At 35.0% G+C, this 18,881-nt stretch overlaps 1 protein-coding gene across 4 annotated transcripts in view; it reads right to left on the bottom strand.

Annotated features, from left to right (window-relative positions):
* The window catches only part of LOC128670377 (uncharacterized protein), an 86,055-nt gene that overhangs the window by 41,303 nt on the left and 25,871 nt on the right, over nt 1–18,881 (bottom strand). For all 4 annotated transcript variants that reach the window (XM_053745998.1, XM_053745999.1, XM_053746000.1 and 1 more), the window contains exons 2-3: nt 9,018–9,100; nt 6,885–7,214 (exon numbers count right to left, since the gene is read on the bottom strand). In XM_053745998.1, the coding sequence (XP_053601973.1) occupies nt 6,885–7,030 (146 nt within the window). In that variant the 5' untranslated portion in view covers nt 7,031–7,214; nt 9,018–9,100. The remainder of the gene's footprint in view (nt 1–6,884; nt 7,215–9,017; nt 9,101–18,881) is intronic.

Below are 18,881 nucleotides of genomic sequence, written 5' to 3'. Positions count from 1 at the left end.
TCGACCAACCGCAAGCACAACTCGTTAACATTAATTAAACATTACCTAATAACTCCGCATCATGTGAAAAGTGAAATTCTACACAGATTATATTACCCATTCGGAGCATAATGAAGGCTGATTTGAAAGACGATGACCGCCTAATTTAAGAATGTTATGAACCGTCTCGAATGGAAACATTATGCAATACTATTATGTCCATTTACAATGCTATATTTATTAATAGTGTTCGTGTAGTATTTAGTACGTAATAAACAGATGCTCATTCTACAACACAAGCTACAATAGATTGCCTTTCTGGAAAATTTTCATTGTATTCATGAAAATTTATCGTTTTATCGCTTATATGATAGACAGAGCGATTGATCGCAATGCTTAAATACCATGGTAAGTAGCAGAATATTGAATAAATTACAAAGTGAGGTTGGAAGATCATAAACATTGGTTGTAGTCCAAATAGTAAATCTTGAATGTAGTAGAGTCAAGAGGAGATTGTTTTTGACAACCATATAGAATTATAAGAAATCATAGAATTTCCAAATTGAATGACCAAATTCTATTAGTTGTTAAAACACATTTCACCGTTTTGGGTCCTGGTGGAGACTGGCCCTTATTAAAGGAAGAAACCACTGAAGCTTAGCACACGAGGAGTTATTGAGGAGAAAGTCCGATGAACTTGACACTTAGAAATTGCATGATATTGCATCCAAAGACGCGGCGATTGGGGACGCATGTAATTATCACAGTAATATGCTATTACGGGCGGGGAAAGCTTACGTTTCACATGGGAAGCCGTTTTCGAGTTATATACCATCAGTTCAATTCGCATGAATATAGTATATATATCTCACCCCAGTGGTATTACCAAAATTCCTTTCTCAGTACTCTACATCTGAAAATATTTTCGTTTCTATGTTCAGGTGTTTCGATTACGTAATGATGTTCTCTAGTAATGGCAATTTCTTTTTTCTATCATTCTAATTCTAAATAATTTCTTCTTCTTTATGTGCCTCTTCGTTAATTAATATTTTACTTACAACACGTTACTGTTTTTGATCGGTGCTTTTTGTTTTACTATTATCATGTTATGTAGTTAATGCACAAATAACATTAGTAACAATGATTACTGTAACGAGCTATATTATGGTGTCCAATTTAAAATCCTCGCTTTCTTGACGTTCTTGGCGACCGTTTTCTTACACCCCGAATATAACGACCAGCTTTAATGACTACATCAGTATTATTATGATTATGGTTGTTTTCCGTATTCGTAGCCTATTTACCCCTCAACTCCTTATTACTTTCTATAATTAGCACCAAGAGTTGCTCAACTTCGTATTTAACTGTCGGCATTACTTTTGTCTGAAAATGGGTTACGATCTCGTAAACCGGGTTCAACGGTCGCGTATTTTCTGTATGTGGTTTATAATGTAGTGGTCGTATATGAATAGTGGTCGAAGCTATCGAAACCACTTTCTCGCTTATTGCGGTGTTCCAGCATTTCTAACGCTTGCCGTTTAATGTATACATATAAAAATCAATCATCAATATAGTAATCAATTTGTTAGGCTGTTTATGATATCATGTTTTGTTTACTTGCTGCTCTCAGACATAATATAAATTTATTCTCTTTCGTTTTGCGAATATTTCCTCAAGTCATACAAGTCAGAAAATTAAACAAAAAATAAACAATAACTTATACATGCAATGTTACTTATCATCTTTGTAAACCAAACTAATACAAATAAGCGCTTGTAAAAATCAATAAGCAGAAAGCTGTCTTCGGAAAGTTTGTCAACAACATTACAACTTCAGAAGCCGGGCTGTCTGAAGTAATTGGGAGTGAGCCAAGACTGATGACACTGCAGTTTTTCGCGGCCTCGGCGTTGGAATTTCTTCTAATATTATTGTTATAATTATAATAGCGTCTATGTTGACAGATGATAACGACGTGACATTCTTTGATATAAACTAACCTATAGGTCATGTTTGTTTTGTACTACTATTCTAATTAAAGATAGTCAATAACGATTCATTAATTAATTTTATGCACGGCAGACATCTTGTATCTTGCCCTACTATTATAATGACTAAATCAACAAACGTTTTTCTTCTTCATGTGCCTATTCATTACTGAATGTTGGCCGTCAGCTCCTTTACATTTCATCTTATCCAGAACTAGTCTGAATAATTGTTTAACTGTCTTGACTCCCGTACATTATTTGGTGTTTTTGATCAAAGATATCTTGCGCTCGCCCACTCTTCGCTTTCTTTTAAGTAACCGGATTACGTTTCTATACTCTGTGACGGCTTCATGATCTTTAGCCTCCGCTATGAGTTTAATTACCAACGTTACACTTCATATTTCTTTAAAGTATTATTTCAATATTTCTATACGAGCTCGGTATCTATTGAGCGTCTATAAATACTTGGCCGTCAAAGTTATGGTGTTGCATGGTGTCTGGCCCGGAGCCATACCTTGGCTCCGGACTCTGCAATGCAGGCAGACCCAACTCATGGTCTGCGAAAGGTCGCATTTCTATTATGCTGATTCGACTGCTGTCGCACTGTTCTAAGTGATAATTGATATAATGTGATATGTAATACTTGTCTCAGCTATGTGTTAAATGAGATCAAAAATATGCAAGGAAATAAATCATAACAGTTATAAAGTCGTTAGAAGAAACTGAAATGATAAACACTCCGATTAGTTCTCTGTTGTGAAAGTGCAAAAACAGATAATAAAAATTAGGATACTTATTAAAAAATATAATTACTTAACTTTATAAAACCATTCTAATGAAAGCATGAATGAGATAAATTGGAACGAGACGATAGACAATGTTGACACTAACGTAACACTGTACATTGAGTAAAGTCGTACAGAAGATTTATTTGAGACATTATCAATGTAATCAGTATAACAGATACATACTGATAAAGATGATATAGTTGGAAGTGTGGATCGTGTTTATTTTAAACACGATGCGTATCCGTTGCTTGAGACTGTGACATTAATAAATATGAAAATTGCAGATTGTGTGACGTGACAATACAATTTTGTAATGTTAATTGAGGATCGGTTATGCTCTTTTTAAGAATAAAATATAGTGACGAAGATAATATTTTAAAACAAAGAAACAAGTGAACTAGGAAATTAATAAATTAAATCATATTTTCCTTCATCTTTTAATACAAATGGTATTATCAGCACATTTGTCTTATTAAAAAAACAAATAAGAGATTAACTTCTTTGTAAAAAAATTGGCCCATCATATATTAATATCTGTTATTGTCAATTTTATTGTTTTGAGCGAATTTCTAAGAAATAAGGCAATATAATTTGTATTACAATACAAAATTGAAACGATGCTTAAGAAATTTTCATTGTAATTAATGTACATTGTAATCAGATTGGTCTTTACAATTAGCAACTCTTATTTGGTGCCAAATTGGCAGCTCTATAATCTGTGGTTCGCGTGACTCTGACAAATTCCTCGCTGTAGCGCTAAGAAATGGATTCATTAGCTTACTAGATATATCTACTTTAAACAGTTCAAAACGTCTATGCTCATAGTCCAAATGTGTGTATGTTTGTATACAAATTTTATTTATAGTAATACTATCATACAGAGCATGCAATCAAGATCACACATCTTATGACATACCGCTTTTTTGTATTGAAATGAACATTGTACCTACAAAACCATAGCTTTTAATTGAAACAATATCGTTAATATTAACTACGCCTTAATTGATTACGTTTTTATCAACGTTTAATTGATCTTATCGCTTTCGTTTTAAGCTTAGTAAGGATTTTAAAGGCGGAAAAATATCGATAGAGGAATGAATCTGAAAGGATCGAGAAATTCTTTGTACATGCTCTTTGTATTACATATTCCTTTGATAAATGTTTCAGCTCAGCCCACAGGCATAACCCTTTTGCATCATCTGACTTCCTAGATAAACGTTAAGAACAAAAATAAATTAGTTGTCAAAAGTAATTTAGCAATAAATAAATGTAATTGGACTAAAATAACCGGCAATGAAAAAGGTTTCAATGTTTTCGATCAAACCATGAAATTGGAAATTTCTTTCGCATTGGACCGTGAAATTGTTAGTTCGAGACTTTTCTTCTTCTCTTCCTAGCTGTAGGAATAACATATATTGGATCTGATGAAAAGAGTAAAGATTTAGCAAAAACTTAAGGGTTAACGATAACACATTTGGAAAGAAGACGTGGAAGAAAGGAGAGAAGAAACAACTATATGTAAATATAAGGGACAACGTAATTAAGGTACAGAAACACAAACACAACTATATAGTCAGTTCATCTAACTGAACAACTTACCTGGAAATCGCTTAAATGAGAGGGAGACAGATAAACTATGGTCAGTATGATTTCGATTGACCTTGTCATAAAGCTGTAGTTTCGGACAGTGCAGTCAGATTACCGGATGACTGTGCATACCAGTGCGCCCCTCTAACTGGCTACTTCCTATGTACACATCCCATAGCGAGTACGTATTACAATTCTAGTTGGACATAACTAGTGTAGTTTTGTCTATTTCCGCAAATCAAAAGTTTGATATTATAACTGTACTGTGTTGCACAGATCACAGAACGTGAATAAAATGACTAGTGATATCACGAGATTCACTAGTCAAGGGCATAGAAACGCAATAAAATTATATTGTGGACGTGTGACTTCATATTCTCTTGTCTCGAATTCGCGATACAGATTTGACGACGACGAACATTCTTCCAATATCTGGCTATTCAACCTCCGAGGGCAGTGATATCAAATGCGATATTTATTCATGCAGACAAATAAAAGAGTATCCTTTGTTTGCCTGCTTGAGTACCAAAATAAATCATTGTTTGATTACGTAACCGCCAAACCGTAAACTTTAGAAACCGTAGACAAAAAATCGCACATTATGAAGGTAGACACGGAATGGATTGTGTAAAATCAAAACATATGAGAGGAACACAAATCAGTAATTAGCTAGCCAGCTTGCAGGCATTCATAGATGATAACATTGCGTACTAATTGTCGACGAATGGGTTGATGAAATGACAGCCACGTGGCTAGCGATTTATCTGCTTTGCAGACATGTTAAGCTGCACGGTCAACAATCAAGCCTGAATGGACGTGTATGTAGTGGTAATAACGACGAATTTGCCGTAAATTTAGGTAGGTTCAAGATCTGTAGAATGTACTCTTTTCCTGCACTTTTATGGTTACAGAAACTTAGTAATAGTCACATATTTGCGAAACATGTGAAGTATCTGCAGTATAGTAGGACTGTAAGAAAGTAAAATTTTAATAAACAACTACTTACTATATACTTATTTTGCAGACAAAGAAGTTACCGGTTTTCTCATTATATATTTATTTTCCCGTAAGTTACGATTATAAATTAAATAAGATAAGAATACTAGGTAGAAATTGATTTGAGATTTTAGAAGAAGCATATGTATTTGTGGCCTAACAAAGTGTGAAACCTACTCTGGGCAGGTTAATTGAACTGGTAGCTGCACTGTGTGCATTTTTCACGTTGCAAAGTGGCCCGTGACCACCGCAATTATCTAATTATCGTTGTAAATAAGACATCTGAACAATAGCAAGTTATTCTAAACTTTGTTAATAATGATACAAATTCAAACGAAATTAAAAGAATTGATGCAAATTGTTAAAAGTTATTATTGTTATGACAACAATACATAATCAAACTGATCAATCGCCCGTGACATGACATTTTATTTAGATTATACTTTAGATTCCAATGTTACAAACATTGGAAACCTTGAACATGTGAATGTTTTAGTTAATGAAAACATGACTCGATCCAACTTAAATTACACTGGGCCAAATACCCGCCCTTACGGAGCCCTCATAATAAATTAGCCCACTAGACGTATTTTCAGTTTAAATTGGCTTCTGACGTCGAAACAGCCGCACACCGCTTAGATATGTCAAGATTACGTTGACATGCTGATGTTTTCTTTTTAACATTTTTTGTCCTGTATTTGGACGTTAGCAAACGCTATAGATTGTTAGATATGATGCAACATGTAAACACGATGGATATAAATCATAGTCATAACTTCATAAGGCATGTCCAGTTGGACAGGCTGTCTGAGCGTGACTACCGTGATGTAACAGTCCTGTCTTTCTTATGTCTAACTAAAGATAGTAGACCAAAGTAGGACTTCAACATCATAAATTGATTTTTCTAAAGTTTAGGTTTAAGCTATTTTATATAATGAGATTGCTGTGTGGGCTAAAACTATATTTTTTATGTTTTAGAAATAAATTGATTTCACTATTACTAGGTCACTGTGTCAATTTATATTCCCAGTTTTTTGCCCGTCGGTAGGTCAAGTGAACAATTAATGGCGGACTAATTCGAACAAAACAACAAAAAACAAATAATGCTGAGATCGTATTTCAATAAGAAACGAAGAAGTAAGTAAACCTTATATAGGATAAATTTTATCAACTAATTACGTTGGGAATAGACTCCTTTGGTACGATTTTGTGGCTGACATCTAGGCAGACTTTTTAATTAAGGTGAATTCATCGTCAGACGCAACAATAAAATAAAAGATTCGTTTAAATTTGTTTGTTATGTCAAAATTTATATCTGAAGGCTTTCCAGCGAAATTAGTTGAGTGTTGCTTTACAGAGGATGTGGAAGACGTTTTTCCAAGATTGAGTAAAAACGAAACAAATCAAATAAAAATTATTGTGTGAAATTTTCAAGTTTCTACCTGCATCATTCGTGAGATAGAACCAGATGGAGCGACAGACAGCAAAGAGTAATAGAGTAACTTTTTACCCTATGGGTGCTAAACCCTATAAAAGACCAGGAACTGACCTGCTAGAATGCTCCTGGAAATTCCCGCCGTCCAGCAGCCTGACCTTGGCAAACAAAACCGCCGAGACAAACGGCACCTCGGTCAGCTCCTCGAGGCAGACTTGCACGTTGAACTTGTACCTCTTCTTCTTCGTCATGAACGCCATGACCACATCGGGCAAGCACTACCACTGTCAATTCACTAACACAACACTGCACTATCACTTCACATGTGGGTTGGCAGCAACGCACTTGTAAATGATTCCAAATTTTTGATTTTATCGGAATTGCCGAGTTGGAGCGTCGCGCGCGCTCTCGGCACGACCGGCTCGCATGGCGGACGTAGTCGGTCTGTGGAGAGAAGCGAATCATTAGGCTTCGATTATGTACATACACTAACGTGTTATTATCGCATTTATTTCCTGCTATTATTTTTTTTTAATACTTATTTCAGAAGCGTATATGTGTTTATGTTAAATTAAAATATCAATCATAAATTGTGTTATCATGCTTACGTCGCCGTTCAATCAAGCATTCAGGTATATATTGAGAATTTGATTGATGATTTCAAGAAATACATTGTTCTAGTCACGATAAGTAAATATATTTATAAGTCAAATGCGGAAAACGTAGGGAATAAAGAAAGTTCAGATAGAGACAATTGCCATAAATCAATCTAAAATGGCAAAATTGAAGTTCGACTTTATTATTAACTTACAAAGTGGTAATAGTTTGAGGTACAAGAACATTAGATTATCCAATTAATTACTAACTACTACATCCCGCTCAAATGTTATTGTATGATGTCTTTGTAATATAGTTTTCATCAAACGAGTTTTCGAGGTGATCATCCAGTACATATCTATTGCAAATAATGATTAAATTGTATCATAATTTTATAATATTATCGACAAGTAGACGTAGTTCGTTAAGTTTATCATATCAATCGGCATTGATAAAATAAAATGGTATTTATTAAGTTAAGATAATAAATTAATAGTGGAGAATAAAATTATGGTTCATCTTTACTTTCTATACGGAAATGTGGTTTAAGCATCCAAAAAGGATGTTAAATTTCGGGGCCAACCAACTAAAACTATATCAGTTCTCCCTACACATCTACAAAGCTAAAGCTAAATGCATGAAACTTAAAGTTCACACACTTAACTAACGCGACAAATAAAGAAGTAATGGTGATAACAAATGAAAAAGTAAAAGATTAACTACCAATACAAGATAAGCGCGATAAAACACAAATTGAATCGAAATCACACGTGAAGGAAGCCGTAGAAAGGCAGAAGTGGGCAAATACTGACAGTTGGTGGCTTATCAACATATAGGAAACCTTACAAGATGGATCTTGTATTTCGACATCCAAGATTTATATTTTGCAGTTGGTCGTGCGTGTGGCCAGACAGATTTAAAGGGCAAAGTTGATTTAATTTTTACTACATAAAACAAAATTTACAATCCATTATTGAAATCTTGTTGATGGACATACAAATGTTTGTATGTAGGCAATGCGTTAATACCTAGAAGATAATTTTGTATTATAAAGAAACAGCAAACGTTGCTTAACCAGACTAGATTTGACTAGTGCTTACAAATATACCTTAGCATAATAGATGACTTAGCATTAACCAGTGGACTTTAATGAAGTAAGAATGACGATGATGTCTCGAAGCCGGATCTAGATAACGATACTGTATCGGACGAACCGGGGCGATAATTTGAAGATTACTAGAGTGGATTAGGTAAGATTAGACTTTTTGATTAGCCATAAAACAAGCCTAAGCTGCGAAAGATTACTCGTCTATAAAAATGTGGGTTTTTCATCATTATCCTTTTTTATTACCTAGGGAAACTATTCAAATTCGGAGTGCCAACATAACACAACATCTCTCTCGGTATCTGAGGTTCCCGGTTCCCTTTATTCCCAGTTTCTTTCGCAGCCACAGCTAGCTGGAGCTGAGGGTCCGCCTTCCTCTAGGAAGGAACGATTTTTACTGTTAGTTTTAGTATGTCTCTGTTTATCAGTATTATATAAAAATATAAGAAAATAAGGCAAGACAAAGCTATTAGCAACCTGATGTAACCTGAATATTTTCAAGAACAAATATATTTTAACTAGGAAATGGTCATCACTTTACTCACCAATCCAAAGATAAGATAGAAGACTGCTTCTGGAAGCGCATGTTTCGTGAGCTCGTCGCGGAGCTCCAGTGGATTTCACATCCCTGCAACAAAGATTTGAACGAATCGAACTTGAGCATTTTATCTTTTTAACACAATTTAAAAATAGAACAATAAATTTGTGTTAACCTATTTCTGATTATATAAGTAGCGTTTTTATCACAGTTGCTGTACAAAAGGTGTAAAACGAAAATGTTGATTTACTTTTATGATCTATTCAGGATTGATGAGAATTTCATGTAAAGCAACGACTGCAAGAAGTAGTACTATAACAGTGCATGTATGTACAATCGAAGTTACAATTTTATCAGAGATCTTGACATAGACGAGATAGACCGGGTAAGTATATAGGTAAAAAAATAAAATACCAGTACTTCTCATATAATTTAGTATATTGACTAATCTGACCTTGGCAGCTATAAATCGATTATTTTATAAGTATAGCTGGCGAGAAATTTATTGCGAGACGAGAGTATGCTTTGCATGTGTTAATGACGTCCATGAAAGATTGTGTTTCTATGAGAGGAGAGCTGTGGAAAACTAGAAAGTGGTAGACCCGATCGTTATTCACTAACATAGTTATGTGCAAGTTGCATCAACATCGTGAATATATTAAACTTTAGCTCATTCAAGTTACCCAAAAATAAATTAAATTTAGTCTTGCCTATGAAGGAGGTAATAATTATTTTTAAGAACTATTTATCTTGAAATCTATTAATGTCGCGAGTCAGTGTAATTATAACGCTAAACCCATCGACGAAACAGCTCTAAACCATAAATTGCCTGAAGAAGCAATATCCTCTGGATGATATTACAAATGCAAATCGGAGAATTAAGATTTCATTGAATGAAAAGTTAATAACAGACGATTATGAGATAATAGCGCTAGAGATCGGCCTTCACGTGTCCTGAGGCCCTACCCTCGTTTCTACGTAACTCATGTTTAGTCCGAAACCCGCTAGGTCACGGTAAATTAATCCATATGGCTTCTCCCTCTTAGACGGAGAAACTTAAGTACCATAAGAAGATAAAACAAGAATAGTCTACTCTGGTATACAATTATTTATTAGAGTAGCTATTAGATTCACATACACGTCAATATATAGGGACAAGAACCGCAATTAAACATAACCTGGTAATTTCTTTAAATGAAGACAGAATCAATTGCTAGGTATATAGGTCATTAGTGGGACTAGCCAATGAAGACTGATCCTCATTGATGCCTTAACTTTGACTTTAATGTTAGTTGTAAGATGCAGGCTGCCGTTATAATAGTCTAAATAGCGGCCCTTCCCGGTTTCGCTCGGATAAAAGAAATAAACATTTTGTACACCTAAACCTTCCTCAGGAATAACTATATCTATTGGTGAAATCCGCATGAAAATCCGTGCAACAGGCAGAGGATTTTGTTTTATAAATGTAAGGATATGCATATAAAGAAGTTGCAGATAAATGGGACCGAGCATAATAGCAATAGCAATCGAAATATATTAAGACGTAATGGACCAAATGGAAGTCTGACACAAAAGTTATATAGTTTAAAGTGGACGTGCTTGTGCATTTAATTCGACGTGTACCGTTTGAGGGATCTACACGTGATAGAACACGAAAATACCCAGTTATATGATACGGCCTAGTAATTTTTGGAAGCTTCTTTTTCGGGAATGTATTATTTTATTAGGTACGTCACAATATGAGTAAAAAATCTGTCTTAGTTTTTAATTGTTGGTGGTTTATTTGTCTAATTTTCTACACTAGAGACAGTAAGCAAAGAAATAATATGTTTCTTTAAATCTTTCTCAGTAAGAGCCTCGCGCGGTCTCAAGATCGCTTAAATAAACTCCTCAAAGTACTCATATTACAATATGCTAGGATAGAAACGTTAATTGCAGTCAATGACAGTTCCAAAGCAGTTTTACTTTACCATGCTTCAGAATAGTTACCGCATCATAAAATGCTAATGTTTGGACCACATTCAATTAGGGAGATTAGACTAGAGATATAATCGTAAAAGCGGCTCGCTCAGTCCAAATTAACGAAAACTCGTGAACGTTTACACGTCGTTAATCTTAGGTTTATTTAAAACTAACACAGTGTTCATTTGGAGAATAATATGGTTGCGATTATGCTTAGAAGAGGAAAATATACTTTCCACGGGTTAAAGTTAAGAGTTGACTGGTGCGACCCCCTCTTAGATGTTTTGTTACGAGCTACCCTGGATTTTGGCGGAACAACAAGAGCGGCGAAATTTCACTAACCACAATAACGTATGTTGAATTCGCACCTGCAAAAACACCTCGTTGAAGCCGAAATATTTGATAAACAGACATCGAAACGTCTGTTTATCATGAAAATTGCCTAGTTGACGACACTAGCCAGATGTAAGACCATCTGCAGACAACCCGATATTTAGTGTGTGATATATTTTAAGGGCGGATACACACACGAGTCTGGTAAAGATCGGAAGCAACACTCGAAAATGACAGTTTCGAAAATATACATTGGATTTAAGGATTCTGTACAAAGTTTCAAGATAACTTTTATCAATATTAAGCTCTTAAGTACTGGTCTTTCTAATATCTGGACCTAGAAATAAGAAATTTCAATCTACAGGTAACATAAATATGCATCATAATTTAAACTATCCGTGGACATCCAGCCTTACAAAACCCATTACACTCACATGGGAATGCTGGCTGGCTGCCAAGCATCCATGTAGATCACCTTGAAGTTCTTACGGAATTGTTTGGGAGAACAGGGGTTCCCAAACGATGGGCTAAAGGGGAACGTGTCTTTCGATTAACAACGCCGATTAATACTCGCAAGAGAGTCAATTGTGGTCGATGTTAAACAACTGCCAGAACTAGGGATAGCTTTAAGACGTTCGTTCTCAGACACAAGAATCATGACAAGAATTACTTTTTTTGCTTATTGGCATCATTGGCATTATGTTTGATGAAAGTTAGGTACGAAATACTGTAGTATGATGTTGGGAACCTCTGGCATAGGGAGCACTCGGGCCCCATAGATGATTTACAAAGCTCGATGGGACGTGCGCAACAACTTTTAATGCCGTTCGCTATTTGGCAGATACTTGTGATTATAAACATGATACAAAGTGAATTTACAGCTTCACAAATATGGTTGTCATAACCTGTGTAAGTATAAACTTGACGATCTCGATTTATGTTATCTGTGTTGTATGGCGCTCTATTTAACGCATTATCATTAGTTCCGAAGGCAATGTGGAATGGGTAAGTGGATATCAGCGGATGGCAGCAGAACCAGGCGCCACGATAACCAAGCTTGCAGGGATGCATTGCAAGGACACGTCATATCTATGTGCTCCAAATTAGATGAAATTATTTATAGAGCAATACCATAATGAGGACAAGCTTTAAAATTATTATCTATGCTCATGCTCAAGCTTCGTATTTGCGTATAGGTTTATTGATTTTTTGAAGCACTCGTTTTGGACAGTTTTAGACTAGGATAATTGAAATATTTTTTGCATTATACAACATTACAATAAAATAGCATTTGGAAAGTGCTAATACAGAGGATGCTCGCTCATTATCACAATAATTTGTAAGTAATAATAATAATCCAGATTACAATACATTGAGTCGTGCTCGTATTGCTAAAAGCGAGAAAAATACACTAAACTCAATAAGGATTGATAAGCGAAGTATTATGTAGACCCTCGTTTAATATCCATAGCCATATTAACTAAGCTAAGTTTATCTGCTCAGACAACAGGTATTCATTGAGGAAACTGTGAATCATCAGTCAAGTCAAAGTCACGAACGATTTTCTCAAGTTTCTTTTTCCCAGAGGCATGGGTTTTCCAACTGACAATGGTGTCAGTTGGGAGGAAAAAAAAACATCTACGAATCATGCGCGATCATACCAACACAGCTCGAAGGCTATTATAACCTTGTAATATGAATAAGAAGAAAAATATGTTTGAATATAAACATTAACTTAATTTCGGGTGAAGTGAATAGCATACATACATTGGTAATTCAGTGTGCACAGCGACATCGACATCGAGTAATGTCACGTTACTCACCTTTGTGCCGCAATGATAGAGGCGAATTTCAAAGATTTCGGTAGTTTCTTGTGCTGTTGACTGTACAAGCAACGATATTAGGTCGCGCTAAATATTCCGTCCGCGCCCTCGGCAGGAACTCCATATCAATGGCGGCAATGTAAAGGTTGAACTTTGACAATGGCGACCGATGAATGGGAAGGGCTTGCAATCGCAATATTTCATACACGAATATGAATTTAATGTATACGATGTAGAAGTAGGCTGGCATGTCTGATGAATTCGTCATGTGGATAGTTTAGCTACTAACTACAAGTTTACAAAAGCATGAATTAGCGCCAGATAAACTTGTGCAAACATGAAAGATTCTTAATGTCGCACCAGAATTAGAACAACCATATTACATAGCACTACTAGTTGTACAGTAATAGTAAACAACAAACAATTCGTTATATGGTATGATGTCGTCGATAAGTCCACTTACTATAATGACGTATTTGCAGACAATGCAAACATTACCTAGATTTGATCGCAATATATGACGTTGCACAATCAGCGCAAATCGCGCAAGTTTGTAGAACATCAATCGTGCTAGTGCAGTCCGGCAGTGAAAGGGCCAATCTTAAACCGATGACGAAGATTCAGCAACTGATACTGTGGCAGACGATTGCATTGTAAATAGATATTATTGACGTGGTAGATTAATACAAGAATCGCGAGACTTAAGTCCAATGAATTGATACTAATTTGTATATAGATAGCATTCTTATGATAAATTAAGCCTGGTGTAAGAGGCTTAATTTATCATGGGAATGTTAAGTAATTGTAGAACTATTAAAAAAGGTAAGTTTAAAATAATAATGTAAGCTTCCATGTTTCATGGTTGATCATGGATGATCTCTTTTTAAGATTAAATAAAACCATTGAATAAGTAAATTCTCTTGCATAAGAAACATCGCCCTTTTCATTATCTCTATAAAATATAACATCTGGCTAGATTTATTTAGAACAGTTGTGGCGTGACCAGTTTTTGTGCTCTCGCAATTAGACGGGTTCATAGCTCGCTGGAAAATCTTAGCCTTGAATTGTGCAAATTGTAACAATTATACTCTAATTCGCGCAGCCGTAGCTAATTTATCTTCTTTAATAACATTTACAATTAAATTCTTGTTTTAATCAACATTTGATTCGTTTCTCAAAACTACGTCAGTGTTAGAAACTGTTTTTGACTTTCTTGGGCTAAAATTCGTAGTCATGCGACGTTTTTATCTTTAATGTTTCTTGTAGTTCATGGAATTGTTATGGTTTAAATTAGAAGACAAATGAAAATTTGGATACTCTGCTGCGTCAGACATTAATTTAATAGCAATACGATACGGGTGTGGTACACATACGACTCCAATGTCCACGAAGATTTCAATCTTTGTAACATTTCGCTACAAGCGAAAATAATCTATGGCGCACATGACTTTAGAGCTTATTATCGTTTATTTTTCAAGGTTTGTCTTCCATACTTCAGCAGTATGAGCCTTAAGGCGTTTCATTTTACGCCTTTTTTTATTCGATAAAATGCCGATGAGCTGGTAAGCCAAGCTTGCGCGATTATTTGACGGGTAGATAAAGATGGCAGCTTCAGTTTATTAGTATTATTATAACAGCGCCTTATCAGCCAAGAAATAAGCATTTTCTATTTGATTTCACAGCTCTTGTAAGGTAATGTGCAAATTATTATTTTTATAAATCATTATTCAAACGTCAAAAACATCACAAAGTTTTCGGTCAATCTTATAAAACTGTACTGCACGTGTAAGTCAAAACCGGTGATCGCCGATTGCAGTTTTTGTTCGTCTCAGCCAATTTCAGTCATCAACCCGTGGCGTGAGCGTGACCGCGATTCGCGTTGGTCACTCGCCGACACAGAAATAAAAGAAAATGTTATCTACTCAATTTTCTATCTCACACTCATTTAAAACAAGTAAACGTACGCAATGTGTGCGAATTTCATTCAAGTCACCAGCACAAAACGTTTAATCCAATCTGAAATCACTTCTACATAATTTTCAGATTTCTGCGATGATAAAACTATTTTATTTTTCAAACGGAATTTGTTATTAAAGAATTATATAGTCATAATATATACAGATAATGTTATATGATGTAAATTACTTATTTTAGCGTCTGATGTGGTCGGTTACACTAAATGTGGTGAGCAACTTTAGCTAACTAATGTATACTTAGCAACTACTTACAAATACTATATTATTGGGTTATTCCCGCAGAAGTCTGAATAATGGAAATGCCTGATAAAATCCACATTATATTGATAATTATAAATACGTATTGTTTTAACAGTAGCATTATTATTGGGAAGTCATTCAGAACTCTCAATACCACATCAATAGAATAGGGAAATATCCCTTCGTTCATTTCCATCAAACTTAGTTAACCTACTAAATTCTGTGAAGACACATTTCATCTTCAGAAACCATTAACAAAACGGTCACATCATCTCATCTGAAATCGTAAAGATGCCAAACAACCAGCCCCTAAAACGTCATCAAGATATGCAACTAATATCACAAGGAATATACATACAGTGGTATGTGTAGCGAATACCTTGTCTTCAGTAATAGAAAGGATATTTGCCTACACTGGTCGCAATCGATCACAGCCTATCGGATTGATCGTTCACCCAGTCGAGCGTGCCGGTCGTCGCAGTTACGTGATTGGTCGGCCACGGACGGCAAAGGGATACTATTAACACTCGGTGGTCAGTAATTGGAGTATTCTATTAATTTGCTTAGTCACGTATTACTTTAATGGAAGTTTTGAATTGATTGATTTAAAAGCAGCGTGAAAACAAAGGGAGGGAGCGAACATACAAGGTGTGTCCACCTTGTCCAAATTAACTACAAATAGGTAACGTGTATTTTTTCATACGACGATTTTGATTGACACAAAAAAAAATAATGACATTTTTCAGTACAAAAATCTTCCTCTGCTTCTGTTCCATTTCAAATTGGTGAAATCATATTACTCGATCAGACCCTACTCCTATTTTGGAATATGGAATAAAACCATGTTGAAACAGTTATATAACATATTATTCTCTGATAATGTCCTTACGAGTAGCCATCATTTCTCAGTCTGCACGATTGCAATTCTACACATTTATCATATGATCGATAGCTCTCTCGCCGCAGCAGGCATATTGTCTATTGTCTTTGAGTAGCTAACTGTTGATATTATTATCATTGGGGTCGAAGATTATTCTTCGACTATTCTTAACAAAATACATATAACATAGGTTCGACTTGTTACGCTTGAAATATTGCTCTATACCCTGTATTCATTTTCAAATTTACAAGTATAAAAAAATTTACGTCATACCATTACAACAATCCCCTTAAAAATAATAATTTAGCAAGAAGTACTTCTTGCTTGATCATTTTATTATATTATGCTGAAAAACGGACTTTCTCAAACATGGAGTTCGTTCATCTGCAGAAGCTTTTTCTTGGTACTTGATGGACAAATAGATAACAAACAAGACAAAGTTACCTAAAACAGTTGAACAATTTAAAAAAGAACAACAATGAGCGCCCGTATTCCGATGACAGTGTTGTTTTATTTGGCGACAGGAAGTTGAACTCAATTGGCGAACTTTGTCATCGTGCTATGACATAAATATTCGTAAATTAAAAGACAAAGCGATTTGTTGATTTTAGTTGAAACACGAGTTCAAAAAAAAGAAGGAAGTTTTACTTTTCCCAATGCGAAAGTTCCTAAGGATGGATTTTAGAATGAATTAATATTTGTTACTCTACTCTACTGAGGCTTTATTTTACAATATTTTTTTTACTATAGAATCATTTCGAATTGCGACGCAGTCAATAATTACAGAATGGTATTATGAGTGATGTGACGCGACGATAACTTGTGAAAAGATTCGATAGTGAAAAGTGAAACCCCCACTACATACGACATAGTAGGACAGCAATTTAGCCACTCGGTGCATCTCGTCTTGTCATAGATATCGGTTACAACACGTTTATTTTTAGCCTGAAGTTTAGCAACAACAATCAGGAAAGTTCGGTAATTCGACAGAACTGGATCTTGCTCAAGGCTGACAGGGCGACGGTGGTTGCTGTTACATCGACAGTTGTATAACGGATTGTTAATAACTTCTGATTTGTGTGTCGACTATATTTCTATTAATGTCCTTCTTTTATAGAATTCTTGAGATATTTTTGTCTTCTTCTGATCGAGTGTATTACAAAATAGCACTACTGCTGGCGTAACATTTCATACCAGTTTCCTAAAGGCATCTGACATGGTGGTTTCAATTATCGCCATCTAGCGCATACTAAGACTAACCCAATAAACTGACCAGTTAAATTTTCTTCTCTATTAAATGTCTCTGAACTGAACACTTTTATTATGCATTTGGGATCATTCGTGTTGTTCAACTTGCATTACATTAGGCATCGAAGTACCTATTTAATCATTTTCTTTACATAATATTTTACGTATAGATTTTTTCAATTAGCTTCAATTTACATCAATTATGTATTTCACTAATAGCCTTTGTTCGTAATACATACTTCGTTGTATGTTTTATGTATACAGAATTCATTTTGTTGTTGTTTTATTTAATGTTCGTGCTAATTTTACGGTTAATTGTTCGTTTAGTAAATATCGGCTGGCGTGTGAAATGTTATATCATTAGCATTATTACCACGTACCTATGTATCTACGTCATTTTCAAAGATATTTCCCACTTTAATTTCAACGTCGATAATGTTAACTGTTGCATATTGTTAGACGTTAGCATCGGTTAGTTCAATGCATGTTTGGGTAATTAACATTTCTGTATCTTCCGCATGTTTGCGTCCATTTAGAGCGAAGAGCGAGCCTTCCTGTTGCTATGTATTAAGGTCGATCACAGAGCAATGTTCATAGACTTCTTAAATATAAAATACCTTTCAATTCGACCCTCAATGATAATACTATATGTTGTATAGATGATATATATTTGAAACTGTATGAGTGTAGTAGTTTAATCGATTTACATTACATAGAGACATTATTGTTTGACATGACTCGTACGCATTGCCGATATCGTTGGTAGGTACGAACGTATTATTTCGGTTTTAATTCGGATGATTCCAACAAATTTTGATATCAACTCGTTTTACATTTTTAGCTATTTTATTCCTGTCATAAACTTTTGTCCATGCACCTCTATGAAGCGGTAACAGAGGCATATATGCAATTAATTTGAGCAGGTCTTATGCTGTTAACTGTGCAGTGCTGTTCGATTATAAAGGAATACCAAAAGCAGAGCAGGAATGTTGGAGCGTTGCCAGGAAAGATTCAATACCAATAAATTTGAGATATTACCTGCCGGCCGATACGTCCGTATGCCTAATAAGTGTGTACATGAAAACTCTAAAAGTATCATTATTTAACCCCCGACTCCCTACGCAAAAAGAGGGATGTTATAAGTTTGACCGGTAAATGTGTCTGTCTGTCTGTGTACGTGGCACCGTAGCTCATCAACTGTTGAACCGATTTGGACGCGGTTTCTTTTTATTTGATAGCAAATTTTTATGCGGTGGTTCTTAGATATGTTTGATCAAAATTGGTTTAGCCGTCCAAAAGTTGTAGCGAAATGAATATTGAAAGTAGAAGTTTTTTTTAATTTGTCTAAAACAAATAAACTTGTCTTTTTTTATCATTGTGAACATGCAATTGCTGATCTGTTCCAATTC

The sequence above is a fragment of the Plodia interpunctella genome, chromosome 5 (genome assembly GCF_027563975.2).
Source record: "Plodia interpunctella isolate USDA-ARS_2022_Savannah chromosome 5, ilPloInte3.2, whole genome shotgun sequence".
Lineage (NCBI taxonomy): Eukaryota > Metazoa > Arthropoda > Insecta > Lepidoptera > Pyralidae > Plodia > Plodia interpunctella.
Note: the sequence above shows the minus strand (reverse complement) of the source record. Positions and strands in the feature narration are given on the sequence as shown.